This window comes from Sinocyclocheilus rhinocerous, unplaced genomic scaffold (assembly GCF_001515625.1).
Source record: "Sinocyclocheilus rhinocerous isolate Xijiao unplaced genomic scaffold, SAMN03320098_v1.1 scaffold469, whole genome shotgun sequence".
In the NCBI taxonomy this organism is placed as follows: Eukaryota; Metazoa; Chordata; class Actinopteri; order Cypriniformes; family Cyprinidae; genus Sinocyclocheilus; species Sinocyclocheilus rhinocerous.
Window position 1 is genome coordinate 900,382 of NW_015636034.1, and position 16,018 is coordinate 916,399.

Consider the following 16,018-nt stretch of genomic DNA (forward strand, 5'->3'; position numbering starts at 1 on the left):
TATATATATATATATATATATATATACATACACACAAACACACACACAAAGTGTCCAAATTCTTTTATATAACAGTTAGTTCAAATCCTCAAATCTAATTGGTAGAGCAGTGTTCCAACTGTGCAACTGTTTTTTTCTTGTGAGGCTTAATCAATGTAATTAATGTAATTTCTTACTCTTGAATATAGTGGTTGCTTTTCTGAAATGGAACAGCTTCAATTACATATGAGTCCAAAAAATGCGACCTACTCAAGCCACCGCCTTTGAAAGGAGACTTTTATATAATGGGAAATGAGAAACTTCTATAAATGAGCCATTGAATTATTCACTCAACCAAATTGTTTGAACGCACTGATTCATTCGATAAAACGCACTGGGGTTTGCGAGTGTCTGGGGGTTAGTGAGTGAACTGCAGGGGGTTTGTGAGTTAATGATAAGCTAATAATTTATTAAACCATAACAATTAAAATAATAATGATTAAAACAATCAAAATAAAACACTTACTAAAAAATTAAATATTTCATTTGTTTAATTGCATGTCTTGTGACCATTAACTGACATCAGAGCACCGTAAATATTGGAATGTGTTGTAAAATTATTGAAATACGAACTTAAAGTCTAAAGTAAATATTTTAATCTTGTTTAAAATGTAAGTTACTCAATATTAACTTTTTGTTTATTTATCGGTTGTATAGCACAGCTGAGATAAACTTTTAACCTTTAATTTAGTCAAATGTTTTTCTTAAAGTGTCCTTGTGCTCTCTTTCTTCAAAATGAATGGCCCTTGTTTCAACATTTTGTTATATGAAGCAAAAACATTCATTCAAGTGTGGCTTAAGTGTCCAGACACTTCTTGAGTGCACACAACATCTATACACACCCCAGCTGTGTTGACAGCAGCTCCATAACCGGTAGAGATGCCGCAGCCGAGCAGACACACGCGATCGAGTGGGGCATCATCATGAATCTTGGCCACAGCAATCTGGTTGATGACGGTGTACTCCGAGAAGGTACTGGTGCCCATGAACTGCAGAATGGGCCGACCATGGCAAGTGAAACGTGTTGTAGGATCAGACATAATGTCATAATATTTACTTGACCTGCCAGAAAAAAAAGATACATTCCCAAAAAGCAAGTGGATGAAATTTGTGACCCTGGACCACAAAACCAGTCATAAAGGTCAATTTTTTTAAATTTAGATTTATACATCATCTGAAAGCTGAATAACTAAGCTTTTCATTGATGTATGCTTTGTTAAGGACAATATTTGGCCGAGATACAACTATTTGGAAATCTGGAATCTGAGGGTGCAAAAAAATCTAAATATTAAGAAAATTGCCTTTAAAGTTGTCCAAATGAAGTTCTTAGCAATGCATATTACTAATCAAAAATCTAATCTAATACGTTTTGATATATTTATGGTAGGAAATTTACAAAATATCTTTACTTAAAATCCTAATGATTTTTGGCATAAAAGAAAAATCAATCATTTTGACCCATACAATGTATTGTTGGCTATTGCTACAAATATACCTGTGTGCAACTTATACATGGTTTTGTGGTCCAGGGTTACATATAATGTGAAAAGTTGTTCTGTTGTTCCCATTTCTTACCAGCTGCAGTCACACAGGTTTGTTTTTGGACACTTGCAGAACTTGCATTCTCCACACTGAGAGAGGAAGAGTGGAATGACCTTATCACCTGTTCACCAGAATACATAGACTTATTTTTAACGTAGTGTTTTGTTCATGAACAAATCAGTTAGGTAACCAGATAACAAGATTCATGAAAAGATTCAATTCAGAAGACATGAGTGTGAGCAATTGATGATGGAATTTTCATTTTTGAGTGAACTATCCGTATGCGTATGAATATGTAGTTTTATTTTGTGACCTGGTTTGAAATCAGTGACTCCAGGTCCCACACTCTCCACCACACCAGCGCCCTCATGTCCCAGGACAGTAGGAAAACCCCGCTTGTCCTTCCCTTCAAACAGGTGGTAAAGGTCGGTGTGACAAACACCTGTGGCTACAACCTTAAAAACAGGAGAAATACATGTTAACCAATAATGCACTTAACTGATTTTTGAAATTTGAACAGTATTTTACTGTAATATGTACAGTAAGATACTGTAAAATGTGTATACAGTATTTTACTGTAAACAGCAAAGTATTATGGGAAAATATACGGTCACTACTGTATTTCCTCACTACTGTAAATCAATTTACAGTAGTGAACTTGCCCGCGATAAGTAAGGTAATTATCTTCAAACGCTATTTAAATCAGAAAGTGTGTACCAATGTCGTATGTAACTTTAGAGACGGTCCCTAAATTCAGTGATGAAAATACGGTAATAATACTGTAAATAAAACAGTAGACATTATTGTACTGTAAATGCCATTACAGTAATGATACTGTAAACATTTTTACAGTAATTTACTGGCATCCAGCTGCCAGTAAGTTACTGTAAAATTTACAGCAACCTATTTACAGTGTGGTTAACAATATCAATGCAATTTGACAACTTTCATGGGACATTTCCCACCTTAATGCGTATTTCTCCTTCCTGAGGTGGGGCGACTTCTATTTCCTCCATCATCAGAGGCGCATTGGGCTCCCAGGCAACAGCAGCCCGACATTTAATCACCTTCAGCACACAGAAGAACTTGGTTCAGTATGTTTTATAGATATTTAATGGTTGACTACAAATGTTTATATAACCACTGTGCTTGAGCGGTCGCATGATCTACGCTCTCTAACCGTAGTTGGAGGTTGTCCAGCTGTTTGGCTTAAGCCAATGGAAACATTAAACATCTGTTTTTAGAGCCACAAATATCTGTGATTTCACAATCAAAGGTAAATATTAACCCGATGAAATTGCCAGAGCGCATTTTTTGTAGTTGTAGCGTAGTTTAATAGTTTCCATTTGGCAGTAAACTGGCATAATGACCAATAAAAACAACAGGAAAAATACAATTGTCACTTCATTTTTACCTGACATGTGGACTTCTTTATATTGTCTTTGTATATTATATATATATATTATAGCCTTTATATACACAGTAGTTTTTGATATATTGCATTATAATTAGAAGTGCAGCAAATTGTGCATTGCAATAATTACATATACACAAGCTATCACATTTGATACAAGACATTTATCTTGCATATTTTTCTTAAGCATAAGTTTTTTGGCTTATATTTTTTAAGCATAAGTTATACTGGATGGCTTAAAGCATTCATAACATTCTTATGAGATTCTCATTAAAATGTTAGCATTATATTGCTCCGATAGAATCTTATTTTTAAGATGTCTTTGCACTGTAAACTGTTCCTCATCAATAGATCAATTGAAATAAGCTTAAATATATAAAGGGACTGGAGTCGTATTAAAAATGCATTTAACTGCTCCGCAGCACAAATGAAAAGAGACCAAAAGACAAGTTTACGAACCTTTCCTGCAGTGGCCATTTCCCAATGTAGTTGTATTGCTGTGATGAATGCAAAAAGAGGCAGAGATTCTCTGGTGCTCGTTTTTATACTCTGGTATTGTGTGGATGAAGCAATCTCTCTCTCCTCTCTCTCTCACCTCTCTTTCTTTTACTGAAGTAACACTGTAACTTTTTAATATAGTAAATATATATTAAGATTATTAAGGATTTAAGCATTTCTATGCATGTCTTCTCCACATTTTACTTTGGGTTAAACAGGAAATACTTTCAAAGATACTGCATATGATGTTCTAAATTTTCTAAGACAATTATTGGTAACCCCTTGCCAGGGCTGCATTTCCCAAAAGCATTTTTTAAAGTAGATCATAGATATGATTATGATCTATAGGCTTACAGTGCTTTTGGGAAACGCAACCCAGATGAATTTGATGGAACTCTGTGGCAAAAATGGGACTGTATTACAAAAAAGTATTTAAAATAATGATAGTTTTTATTATGATTACCCAGTTTTAAAGTTCAATTACATTGCAGAATAATTTAAAATATAAACTCTTTCAAAAGAAATTAATCAATCAAAGTCCTAACAACCCACCAAAAATACAGCATTGTGGCATATAGAAAATGATATGTTGGTTCAAACGAAATTATGGCACAGAAGATGCTAATTAACACTGAAAAGAAACAAACGTAAAAGCAAAGTTTTGGCATTGTATCCGCAATTATGAATTATGAATTGGAGTATTACATACCAAATAAAGTTTTTAAATCAATACCCAAAATAATCAGAATCAAACATGATTTTCATGAATATGAAGTGATGCCATCTTGCAAAGATATTCAGTTACATAAAGAGCAGCTTAACCTTGCTTAAAAAGTTAGAGTTCGTTCAATAATTTTCAAATATAATAATTCATAAAGAAAAAGCTTAAGTGCAATAAAAACAGGCATTTTCATACTTCTGATCCTGAATATGGGTCATACAACATATTCTGCTGTAGCAAAATTTGCATACTAAATATTTCCGTTATGAAATTATCCTTTGATTTCATTGATACTGATATTGCAACATGAATATTTGAAAAGAACAGACAACATGAGCAGATTACAGTAAAATCAACTAATAAAAATACCAAATAGGAATTTACAGCGCATAATGTGGGTCTTTTATCATAAAAGGTTTGATTTGAATAGTTTCTTCCTCTGCTCAGACTATTAGAGCATTTTATTTAATTCATACTTTCAAAGTTATCCCAGCAGCCCCAAAACATTCACATGCAGTAGTATTAACACATTCAAGTTTTAACACAGAATGATTATTATTCCCTGGTATATTTCCCAAGACATGTTTAGGGGAAAATGAGGAAGGTTGCCCTCTAGTGCAATTGTGAGGAGAATGCAAGACTGACACCTGGGCGAATAAGAGTAATACATTCAACAACGGTAATGACCGTATAACTGATAAGTATAGCTGTCATTAGAATCTGGTTATCCTTTGATACTCAGCATATCAATATGCACCCATTTTGTCAATGCAAATATTGAAGGCAAGCATGCTTTTCAAAAGTACCTTTCACAGCTAACACACAGTTTACATAGACCGGAGGAATCATTCCAGTAGTTAAAGTAAATCCTCTGATTATCTTCATTAACTCACCCTCTTGTTACGTACCCACATAAAAAGAAGGCAAATGACACATACCCAAATATACGGATCAGGTAAAACTTTCAAATGACATTCACGAAGCTCATCTTTTATAGAAAGGAGTCTCTCCTCTCTTTCACTGGCACTGGCTGTGGGTGGCAAATGAACCTTCATGTGTCTGTCTGTCTTCACATCTGTTATTTCTGGATATAAATGATAATAATGCATAGAGTTCCCACAAGACCGAGGGCTTGGATACCCAGGAACCAGAGCAGCATCCAAAACACCAGCACGACCACAGGCTCCACAATCTTCTCTCCGAAGTAAAGCTGGGTGAAACCAATGCCCCTCAAACACTTATTGAGCTCCCCGAAAAGAGTGCCCAGCCTCTCGCAGTCATCCACCAACGGAGCCTCTGGCTGTGGCTCTGCTACAGAGTGACTGTGTGGTCTTTCTCTTCCCCTGAGGTCATTCTGAGAGCAAAGACAGTTTGACTAGATTACACAATGCTTTTTTTTTAAAGTGCCCCTATTATTGATTTTTGAAAATTACCTTTCATGCAGTGTGTAACACAGTTCTATGTGAATGAAAACATCCTGCAAAGTTTTAAATCTAAAAGTGCACCGTGTATAAAGTTATTGTCTTTTGAAAGAAAGAGTCGACTCCGAGTCATGAAAACGAGTCGTTTTTAAAAAGAATCTTAAAGGGTTAGTTCACCCCAAAATGAAAATTCTCTCATTAATTACTCACCCTCATGTCGTTCCAAACCCGTAAGACCTTCGGAACACAAATTAAGATATTTTTGATGAAATGTGAGAGCTCTCAGACCCTGCATAGACAGCAACGCAACTGTAATGTTCCCAGGTCCAGAAACGTACTAAGGACATCGGTAAAACAGTCCATGTGACATCAGTGGCTCAACTTCTGTTTTGCGAAGCTACGAGAATACTTTTTGAGCGCAAAGAAAACAAAAATAACAATTTATTTTCAACAATTCTTCTCCCACCCGAGTTACGTAAATAATATGTATCACAGTTTCAACAAAAATATTAAAGTGCCCCTATTATTGATTTTTGAAAATGACCTTTCATGCAGTGTGTAACACAGTTCTATGTGAATGAAAACATCCTGCAAAGTTTTAAATCTAAAAGTGCACCGTGTATAAAGTTATTGTCTTTTGAAAGAAAGAGTCGACTCCGAGTCATGAAAACGAGTCGTTTTTAAAAAGAATCTTAAAGGGTTAGTTCACCCCAAAATGAAAATTCTCTCATTAATTACTCACCCACGTCTTCCGCCATTTTGGAGAGTACCCAAGAGCGTAATCGACGTTGTTTACGTTCGGGGGAGAAAGCGCGCACATGAGCGTAATCAGTGTAATCAGCGTTGTTTACCTTTAGGGGAAAGCGTGCGTATGCATTGTGATACTCTCTAAAATGGTCAGAATCAGAATGAGCTTTATTGCCAGATATGTTTTCACATACGAGGAATTTTTTTCGTGACAGAAGCTTTCGCAGTGCAACAGAATGACAGTGACAGAACAAAAACACAGATAATAAAATAATTTTTAAAAAAATAAATAGAACAAGTAAATAAGGAATAACAATACATAAATTGACAATTGCATGTGCAGGTATATTACAATAGACAGTTTTGTATGTACAGGCGAATTTTTTGTGGGAAATTAATCGTTAAGATTAATTGATTAATCGATAAATTAGTCGACAGATTAATCGAAATAAAAATAGTCATTAGTGGCAGCCCTAAAAAAGTTTTCTTTGCGCTCAAAAAGTATTCTCATAGCTTCGCAAAACTGAAGTTGAGCCACTAGGTGACAATAATCGCTTATTTGGAACGCCCTGGAACGTCATCAAAGAAAGGCAACGACGGGGTCACTCAGATTATAATATAACATAAATAAATATTGTAATTTATTTTACTTTCAAAATTAAATACATACACGATTATGTATCTAATAAATATAGTCAAAATGTATATGTTTAGACTGTTAACAGATTGTAGTGGTCTCATCTCATGCGCTTCATTTATCTTCAGATCTGATTAACCTGTCAGGACAATGATAGTGGAGAATGATGAATTCATCACCTAAACATCCATCTGTCTGTCTGTCTATCGTTACAGTCTGTCGTCCGACAGTACTTATTCCATCAATTTATCTTCTGTCATTCTATTTATTCCATTGCTCTATTTATTGTTCTATAATTATCACTCAATCTATATCCTTCTATCTATCGTTTTAAAGTGCCCCTATTATGCCTTTCGAATATTACCTTTCATGCAGTGTGTCATGTAGCTGTATGTGAACATAAACTATCTGCAAAGTAGTGAAGCCAAGAGTAAACGATAAATAAAGTTATTGTCTATCAAAAAAAAAAAGAGTCGACTCGTAATCGCCTAAACGAGTCGTCAGGAATTCGAATCTTATTCTGTTACGGCTCTACGTCACGAAGTAACATATTTGCATAATGTCCGCCCACGTTCTACATCGCCAACTTGCCTGCCCACAACCACAGTAACATTTCTGTGTGGTTAACATCATGTCGAGAAAACGCTGTATCCTACGCTGTGAGAGTACATTTGTTTTATCAAATCTTATAATTACCAAACTTGTCTACACTTGACACTTACCACTGAGAAACGTCCTGCTCCAGTCGTGCTTGCGATTCAGTTCCTTGTCAATCAGCCACTTCGACCGTTTCATCATCAGACACCGGCTCGAATTGTTAAGGTACAATCGATACCTTCTTTTCTATGTATTGACAAGTCTCCAGGGCTGTCATTCCGTCATGGCAATGAACGTTTCGTTTCCGACATGCGCTGTACGCGGTAGATCAATCCAGAGCCAATCTCTCTACTGCACAATGGACTGCGCCATCTGACCAATCACAAATACATATACAATTATGAAACTAATAAATATAGTCAAAATGTATATGTTTAGACTGTTAACAGATTGTAGTGGTTTCATCTCATGCGCTTTCTTTCCCACGCGCAGCCTCATAGTAACTCTCCTGAGGTAGGCCTAAATAAAGTAAAATAAAAAATGACAGAGCCTCAGCTGTTTCTCGCCGGTTTTACTTAGTTTCACCTATTCATACAATAATACAATATGCAAATCTAACATTAACCGCCATAACCATTCATAAATACTGTAATTTGAATAATAATAACAACATTTATTGCAACCCCTCCATTGCAGAGCCTTTAAAAAAACTCTTCTAACGGCTCTGCTCCATCGTTAGTCTGACTGGTGATGCGGTGCGCAATGACAGCTGGGTGATTTTCCCTCTCCACTTCCTGTGAAGTGATGTTCCCTTATAAATGTTCCCTTATTCCCTTTGCCGTTCGCAGTGCCCTTCGAACTGAACATGTTCGCTCCCTTCATATTGGAATATCACTTAAGATGGCAGAATACCCTGTGAAGTTCACTTCGCAGTCCACTTACGGTCTAATGGAACGCACCTACAGTTGCGTTGCTGTCTATGCAGGGTCTGAGAGCTCTCACATTTCATCAAAAATATCTTAATTTGTGTTCCGAAGATGAACGAAGGTCTTACGGGTTTAGAACGACATGAGGGTGAGTAAGTAATGAGAGAATTTTCAATTTTTGGGTGAACTATCCCTTTAAGCTGTTTCAAGTTGACGTCAACATGAAACATTAGCATATTTATGCCCACCCTCTTGTTGCGCGCGCAGACCCGGGAAAACTTGAACCTCCCCTCCCTCAAACACCGTAGCAGATTCCCAAAGACGATAGAATACCCAAGACGTGTCACTCGTATAGTTTTGAATGGGGAAAAATGCTACGCTTAAAGGTGGGGTAAGCGATTTTTCAAAAACGCTTTAGAAAACTAATTTGGGCCGAGTAGCAAAACAAACTCGTAGCCAATCAGCAGTAAGGGGCGTGTCTACTCATGATGTGGAGGAGAGAGCGTTCAGTACACAGGACGGACATGAGCCGAGTGACAGAAAGATAGAGATGGCGGATAAAAAACAAAAGAGGAAAACGTCTGCGGAACAAATATCTGACAAGTCTTCGGGTTTGGGCTTATGGGGCTGTCACGTGATGAACGATCGACTCGAAAAACCCGAAGACTCGAGAGATGAACTAATCAATTCTCTTTCCGGCTCAGACTGCATTGGTTAAAGCGTATGGGGCTGTCACGTGATGAAGGAACGACTCAAACCCGAAGACTCGATGGATGAACTAATCAATTCTCTTTCCGGCTCAGACTGCATTGGTTAAACTTATGGGGCTGTCACGTGATGAACGAATGACTCAAAAAACCAGAAGACTCGAAACAGGTGAACTACTTGACTAATTCCAGTACAGAACCTATAGGATGTTGCGCATGCGCGACTGAACGAATCACTCCCCGAGACGACTCGTTCTTCCCGAGTCACATTAAAGATTTGTTCAAAATGAATGAATCGTTCAAGAACGACCCAACACTAATCGCTAGATAAGAGGAGCATTTGTGGTTAAAAAGTTCATAAATATTTTTGGAAAAAATGACAGATCGTTTCGCTAGATAAGACCCTTATTCCTCGGCTGGGATCGTGTAGAGCCCTTTGAAGCTGCATTGAAACTGCATTTTTAACCTTCAATCTGTTGAGCACCATTGAAGTCCAATATGGAGAAAAATACTGGAATGTTTTCCTCAAAAACCTTAAATTGTTTGCGACTGAAGAAAGAGAGACATGAACATCTTGGATGACATGGGGGTGAGTAAATTATCAGGAAATTTTTATTCTGAAAGTGGAGTAATTCTTTTAAAAACTGTTGCTGTCATGTACTCTGTACTGGGAAGTACTGTGGGAAGTCGTGGCCTAATGGTTAGAGAGTCGGACTCGTAACCCAAAGGTTTTTCGTACTGGCAGGGATTGTAGGTGGGGGGAGTGAATGTATTATGTATTTAGTTGTGTGTTGTGTTCGCTCTGCGCAGCTTGTAGGTCTCCATCTAACAGCAATATCTGTTAGTTCGCAATTGTCTAGAAATGTGTCTATGAATAGTGAATGTTTGTCATTGTTATTACTTGGAGTTCTGCTTTATCAATACGTTTCTGCATTGGGCTAATTGGGTTGGAAAAATGAATCATTGAGCGAACCGTTTGGGAGTCGTTGAGCAAAAAAGGAAAAAATAAAAGCATATTATAAATGAAAGTGTTTTTTTTTTATCTTGCATGCATGTCAACCTGTTGTTGGGGACTCCCAAAACCAAAATATGAACCTTTCATAACCCATAACAGGGGCACTTTATGTCATACAAATCAGAAAAAGGAAAATTCTGTACAAGATGACATGAGAGTATCTGTGGGAGTGTGATTATATGTTTGCATGTACTCATGCTAAATATAGGCAGGTAAAAAAACAGGTTACTATACTTGGGCTTCATTATTTAGCTAAAGTAAGCTAAGAGAGATATTGTGGAGGCTTAACAGATTAGACTGAATGCCATGAATACCTTATGTTATAGCTAATGAATGTGACAACACAGCTATCATAGAGCAGGCTGCTGTTTGATGTAGAAATCTCTTGATAAAGAAAAGGAGAGATAGGGCAGAGTATGAAGTTACTGATAAAACCAATCGAGTATTTCTCCATTTCCGAGCAAAAAGTTAAAGGAAATGACGCCAAATACAATCATGCAACTCTATTTTTTGTTATTATATTTAAATATTAAATTTAAAAAATCACAGCTGCATGTTCTGTAGAGCTGGATCAGATCTGACACGTTACCTGTTCGCTGTGTGCGGTTCTGACAGAAGCCTCATGCTGGCAACGACATCCGCTTCGTTCTCGCGTTCCGTTTAAGGCATCACGTTGACGTACCTTCGTATCATTTACGATCCGATTAGTTCTTGACATTTTTTTGTTAACAAAAAATTATTACTGCTGACCTGAGATAGGGCCGAAGGGCTGAGAACCAGATGGCTGCTGGCGATACTTCCGGTATTGGCTGTCAACAGAAGGGACACCTTGACGTCATGAGTCACAGTGCGGTCAAAATTAAAGATTTATCATCCAAAATAGTAGGAATTATTGTAATATGTTTATTATACCTTCATAATGGGAAAACGTGAATGAATTTAGCATAATGAACTATATAGGTCGATTACGTAGAGTTGATCGAAGCAGCCATAAACAAAAACCTTTTCTTTATTTTTGCGAGGTTTAATTTTCTAGTCTGTTTCATAGTATAATTAATCATTTATAAATATGCACTAGAAATGTATACATTTATTAAAGCGCACGGCTGTTTGTCAAAACTTAATGAGCCACCTACGCAGACAACATTTGGCGGCGCCATTTCCGCGAATCGGTTCTTTTGAACCGTTCGTTTCAACGAACCGGTCAAAAAAGATTCAGCTGCCCTTTATGTCTCAAGTAATCACATTTCGGTCTGTCATGCTCAAAACGCTCGAGTAAATTCACATATCGTTACTTATGTCTGTTCATTGCTGTTTATTTTTATTATAATTTTATTCAGTTGACTTTATGGCATCCCTGATTCAGCGCATAAAAAAAAACAAATATAATTTGCATTTACATTAAACAATACTAAAATTAATATACATCACTTGGCTGAAAATAGTTTTCTGATATTTAAGTTAATAATTTGTAATAAAATCGAAATTACATATTATATAAAAATATATATATTAAAAAAATTTGTTTTAATATTAAACCTTCTTTTTGTAGATGCACTCTGTGATTCAATCATATAAATCATAAAAATTCAATATATCTGTTTTTTTATTTTAAAGAGTTGGTGATTTGAGAACTGCGATTCGTGACCGTGGTTGTAATTATACCTGTATATGTTAAAAGAAACAAGAAATAGCAAAGCAAAAAAAACTATAAATTATTTTAAAGCCTTAAATCTACTCTTTGAATAATTTGCAATTATTTTTACTTGTTTTTTAAATTGTTTTCGTTTATTATTTTATTTGTTTTGATGTAATTTATATGTTATTGCCCTTGTATGTTCTTTGTTCTAAAAACTGCAATAAAAGAAGAAAAAGAAGAAAAAAGAATGGGTTGTTATTCGTTATTAAGATCCGATTCAAAAGAATTATTCATTTACGCATGGGTCATAGCTAAACAGTGTTCAAGTCCTCTCTGGCAGGCGTCTCGCTGTAGTTTTGAGACACAGCTTGTGATTCGCTCTCTGCACTGCGTCAGCCAATCAGAGCGAAGCACTGAAGTGAAGCGTGAACGTCCCTTATGAGGCCTGTGAACGGCTCACGTAAAATGGCGACGGCGGAGCCGGTGAGTCAATAAACTTCTCAAAGATTATTTTATACTTTCCAGTCCTTCAGCGCTACGTAGCGAACTACCTGCCCCTAACAATACGTTTATACGTCTTTTTAGGCGAAACTTACGTTTAAATGTCGTCCTCTGTAAACTTTTAAAAAGTTATTCGGCATGTTTGAATGGGGTGGCTCAGCAAGTTTGGCTGAAAGTTGACAAGGCTTGTTCCAGTCGCGTAGGGCACTTAATTACTTTTCCAGATGTCTGTTCGTCACCACTACCCTATATGCATTTAGCCACACTTTTTATCTTGCTTAATTTTCTTTCGGGAACAAATCGTCCCCACCACAGCACAGCTGTCAAAAAAGAATGAGGAAAGTGAATTGTAGTGTAACGACACCATGCTGGATTAAACTATAAAAGCTGTGCCAAACCATAGTTTATTTACAGCGCGTCCCCACCACAGCACAGCTGTCAAAAAAGACAGTGAATGAGGAAAGTGAATTGTAGTGTAACGACACCATGCTGGATTAAACTATAAAAGCTGTGCCAAACCATAGTTTATTTACAGCTGTTACAATCTGCTATTAAGTTCCAGATTGACACGTTAAATTAATTTTACGTGTATAAATTTGTATCTACATTTTCTAAAGCTCATAATAATGAGCTCATAATAATGAATGACTGTAAACACTCAGAGCTCTCACACAAAGCTCATGTTAGGTTCAATTTAAGCAAAACTAACAGTGACCGTAGTCTTCAGACTAACATCAGATACAACACAATCACATCTGCCAGGTATCGCACTGGTCCCAGCTGTTGAATTAGTTCTACTCTGGATGCTTAAATAAATGAGGACAATAAAGGGATATTGCCTCCAGTCTTTCTCTTCTGTCTGCACAGTGTGTGTGTGTGTGTGTACTGGCTGCTGTGATGTGAACTTGAATGTATTGGATTTAAACTAATCTTTAAAAGGTTCCTGTGCAGGAATTAAACTCAATTTCTTGTAAGAGTGAAGAGGAGGACTCAGAAGAGACGAATCAGGAGATTGTCAGCCCTGAGAGCTACATCAAACACCCCCTACAGAACAGGTCGAGTGAATGAATGCACTTGTTTTTAGGGATGAATGCACTTGTTTTCAAATAATGTGCTAGCTTCTAAATGTAGTTTTAGTTTCTTTAGATGTTGTCTTTATTTTTTATTTTTTTTCTTAAAGATGGTCTTTATGGTTCTTTAAAAATGACAAGAGCAAAACATGGCAGGCCAATCTCAGACTGATCTCCAAATTTGACACAGTAGAGGATTTCTGGGCGTAAGACTGATTTTGTTTTTACAAGAGATATGCATACATTAAAACACTGCCCCCCCCCCCCAAAGTAGTTGACTAGTCTAATTGATTTTATGAATCTCTTCTTTATAGGCTTTATAACCACATTCAGCTCTCCAGTAATTTGATGTCAGGATGTGACTACTCACTTTTCAAGGTAGGCTTTCATCATAACTGCTGCCATTTTTATGTATTTAAAGGGTTCACCCAAATAGTTCACATCAAAATTGAAAATTCGGTCATCATCATCATTAAAGCTCTATGAGATTTTACCCAATAAACACAAATTACCATGACTTCAAGAACGAATTGACCCTGAGCAAAGCTGCACAAAAACATTACTGACCAATCATACTGAAGCATCTGTTGCAGTTTGCCATATTATCAAATAAGCTGTTGCTCTTTTCTAATGTAAGTCAATGTGTTAGGACTAATTTGACTGAAACAATCCAAAAATATGGTGAAATGTTTCCAGATAACTCATAGAAGTGACAAAAGAAAATATGCATGCTGTTTGCATGTCTCTTTTGCAAATCTTATATCAGTTCTTTCACTAGGATTTGAACCCATGAACTTGGCTATGCTAGTGGCATGCTTTACTGTTTGAGAGCTACAGGAAATAAACAAGAAAAAAAATGTCAAGAAGTTCATGCCATGGCGTCAAGTTAGTGTTACTTATTTAATATCATTTATATTGTGTAGTAATTCAGATTATTTAAAAAAAAAAAAATTTCACTCGAGTCATATAAAATGCTCTCAAATTTCATCATTAATTCTTATAAGTTATAACCCACATCATAATATAATATTAGCATTTACCTTTTTATTACTTTGTTGTCCTATTTATGAAAATCTCCAGTGGGATGTTATAAAGGAGGGCAGAGAGTATATTTAAGGATCCGTTGCCAAAAGCGTAGCATTTGTAAAACATAACATTTCTGTATTTCTGTTTCTTTTTTGGTAGTTTCTTTTTGCTTGTTTACTGTTGCTTGCCGCTTTTTAGAGGTAGTGTACGAGATTCTCCAGATTACTGTGGACTTTGCTTTGTGCTTGGGTTGCAGGATGGTATTGAGCCTATGTGGGAGGATGAGAGGAATAAAAGAGGAGGCCGCTGGCTCATCACTCTCAACAAGCAGCAGAGGAAGTATGACCTGGACCGCTTTTGGTTGGAAACGGTAAGAGTTCTGAGTTAGTCATTGAACGCCCCCTCAACATACACGCAAGTAATTCATATACTGCTGTAGCCCTGACTCTGTAACATTCACCTGTGTCATACCTACAGCTGCTGTGCCTCATCGGTGAGGCCTTTGACGACTACAGCGATGATGTATGCGGGGCTGTAGTCAATGTCCGAACAAAAGGAGATAAAATCGCCGTCTGGACAAGTGACTACGAGAACAGAGAGGCTGTAACGCACATTGGGTGAGACTCTCATGCACTCACGCTACATGTAAATGAAAACATACTCAGCTGGTTACAATGTGTTATTGTGTTTGTTTGGCAGGAGGGTGTACAAGGAAAGATTAGGCATCCTTATGAATATGACCATTGGCTACCAGTCTCATGCTGACACGGCCACTAAGAGTGGCTCCACCACTAAGAACAAGTTTGTGGTCTGAATATTTTCAAGGGCCTGGATCCTCTCTCTCTCTCTCTCTCTCTCCGTCTCTCTCTCTCTCTCCCTCTCTCTCTCTCCTGTCTCTTAAAACCAAAGCAACAAAAAAACAGACTGGACTGAACTGCCATGAAACCCCCTTGCAAGTACACTTTTCGCAAAAGCCCTTCACAAACACACTCCTGGACTTCAACTTGCACAACCAGTGAGGTTTGCAGCACAGACAAAATTTGAAAATAACAGTACCTCTGCTGCTTGTTACATTCACACACATTTAAGTATTACTTCTGTATCATGCTACACTACACATGTTCTCGCTTTAACCCACCAAACATTCACACATCACTACACAGTTTTCACCCTGAGAAAAAAAAAGAACATGCGCATAATGAAGTCACATTCAATGTTTACCCCTGGCAAGTCTTGTTCAGAGTTTGTAAGGTATTTAATATTGTTTTGTTTTTGTTTTTTTGGAAGAAATTGCAAATTTATTTGATGGCAGAGGAAAGGAAATGTCTGTGTTCTTTTATCCAGCAGCTTTGCTGCTTCAGGGCCTAATGAACATAAACATTTTAATTTATTCAGATTAATCGTCAACAAGTCATTGAGATGGTATTTGGCCATTGAGTGAATGTAATCAAGCTAATCTTCATAGAGCTGCCTTACGTCTTTAAGCATAAACTTGATTAAATTTGGGGGTTTGCAATT

The 16,018-nt window shown here is 36.8% G+C and overlaps 3 protein-coding genes across 6 annotated transcripts in view; 1 reads left to right on the forward strand and 2 right to left on the reverse strand.

Annotated features, from left to right (window-relative positions):
* Positions 1 to 3,546, reverse strand: part of LOC107747568 (alcohol dehydrogenase 1-like) — a 5,666-nt gene extending 2,120 nt beyond the window's left edge. Inside the window, exons 1-5 of the mRNA XM_016562152.1 lie at positions 3,455 to 3,546; positions 2,547 to 2,648; positions 1,895 to 2,036; positions 1,615 to 1,702; positions 882 to 1,101 (exon numbers count right to left, since the gene is read on the reverse strand). Coding sequence (XP_016417638.1) covers positions 882 to 1,101; positions 1,615 to 1,702; positions 1,895 to 2,036; positions 2,547 to 2,648; positions 3,455 to 3,472 — 570 coding nt within the window. The 5' untranslated portion in view covers positions 3,473 to 3,546. The remainder of the gene's footprint in view (positions 1 to 881; positions 1,102 to 1,614; positions 1,703 to 1,894; positions 2,037 to 2,546; positions 2,649 to 3,454) is intronic.
* Positions 3,547 to 3,961: 415 nt separating this feature from the next.
* On the reverse strand, positions 3,962 to 11,109 carry fam241a (family with sequence similarity 241 member A). Its single transcript, XM_016562161.1, has 2 exons — positions 10,854 to 11,109; positions 3,962 to 5,568 (listed from the first exon to the last, which is right to left on the reverse strand). The coding sequence occupies exons 1-2, from the start codon at positions 10,980 to 10,982 to the stop codon at positions 5,293 to 5,295; spliced, it is 405 nt and encodes a 134-aa protein (XP_016417647.1). The 5' UTR covers positions 10,983 to 11,109; the 3' UTR covers positions 3,962 to 5,292.
* LOC107747571 (eukaryotic translation initiation factor 4E-1A-like) lies at positions 9,800 to 16,018 on the forward strand. 4 transcript variants are annotated; one of them, XM_016562158.1, is made up of 7 exons: positions 9,800 to 9,838; positions 13,344 to 13,459; positions 13,585 to 13,680; positions 13,789 to 13,852; positions 14,757 to 14,870; positions 14,978 to 15,117; positions 15,200 to 16,018. In XM_016562158.1, exons 1-7 carry the CDS (start codon positions 9,815 to 9,817, stop codon positions 15,312 to 15,314), a joined length of 669 nt encoding a protein of 222 aa, XP_016417644.1. In that variant the 5' UTR covers positions 9,800 to 9,814; the 3' UTR covers positions 15,315 to 16,018. The 4 variants fall into 4 exon arrangements, with proteins under 4 accessions (XP_016417644.1, XP_016417642.1, XP_016417643.1 ...); XM_016562156.1 differs by lacking the exon at positions 9,800 to 9,838 and adding an exon at positions 12,299 to 12,386; XM_016562157.1 differs by lacking the exon at positions 9,800 to 9,838 and adding an exon at positions 12,299 to 12,386 and having other exon boundaries at positions 13,356 to 13,459.

What these genes read in the sequence shown, in the direction of transcription:
- fam241a (XM_016562161.1), bottom strand. Translation starts at nt 10,982, where the DNA reads ATGTCAAGAACTAATCGGATCGTAAATGATACGAAGGTACGTCAACGT. An exon ending in GAACCGCACACAGCGAACAG is followed by an intron (nt 5,569 to 10,853) that starts GTAACGTGTCAG and finishes CTTTGCTCTCAG; the next exon opens with AATGACCTCAGGGGAAGAGA.
- LOC107747571 (XM_016562156.1), top strand. Translation starts at nt 12,342, where the DNA reads ATGAGGCCTGTGAACGGCTCACGTAAAATGGCGACGGCGGAGCCG. An exon ending in AAATGGCGACGGCGGAGCCG is followed by an intron (nt 12,387 to 13,343) that starts GTGAGTCAATAA and finishes AATCTTTAAAAG; the next exon opens with GTTCCTGTGCAGGAATTAAA. An exon ending in GAGGCTGTAACGCACATTGG is followed by an intron (nt 15,118 to 15,199) that starts GTGAGACTCTCA and finishes TTTGTTTGGCAG; the next exon opens with GAGGGTGTACAAGGAAAGAT.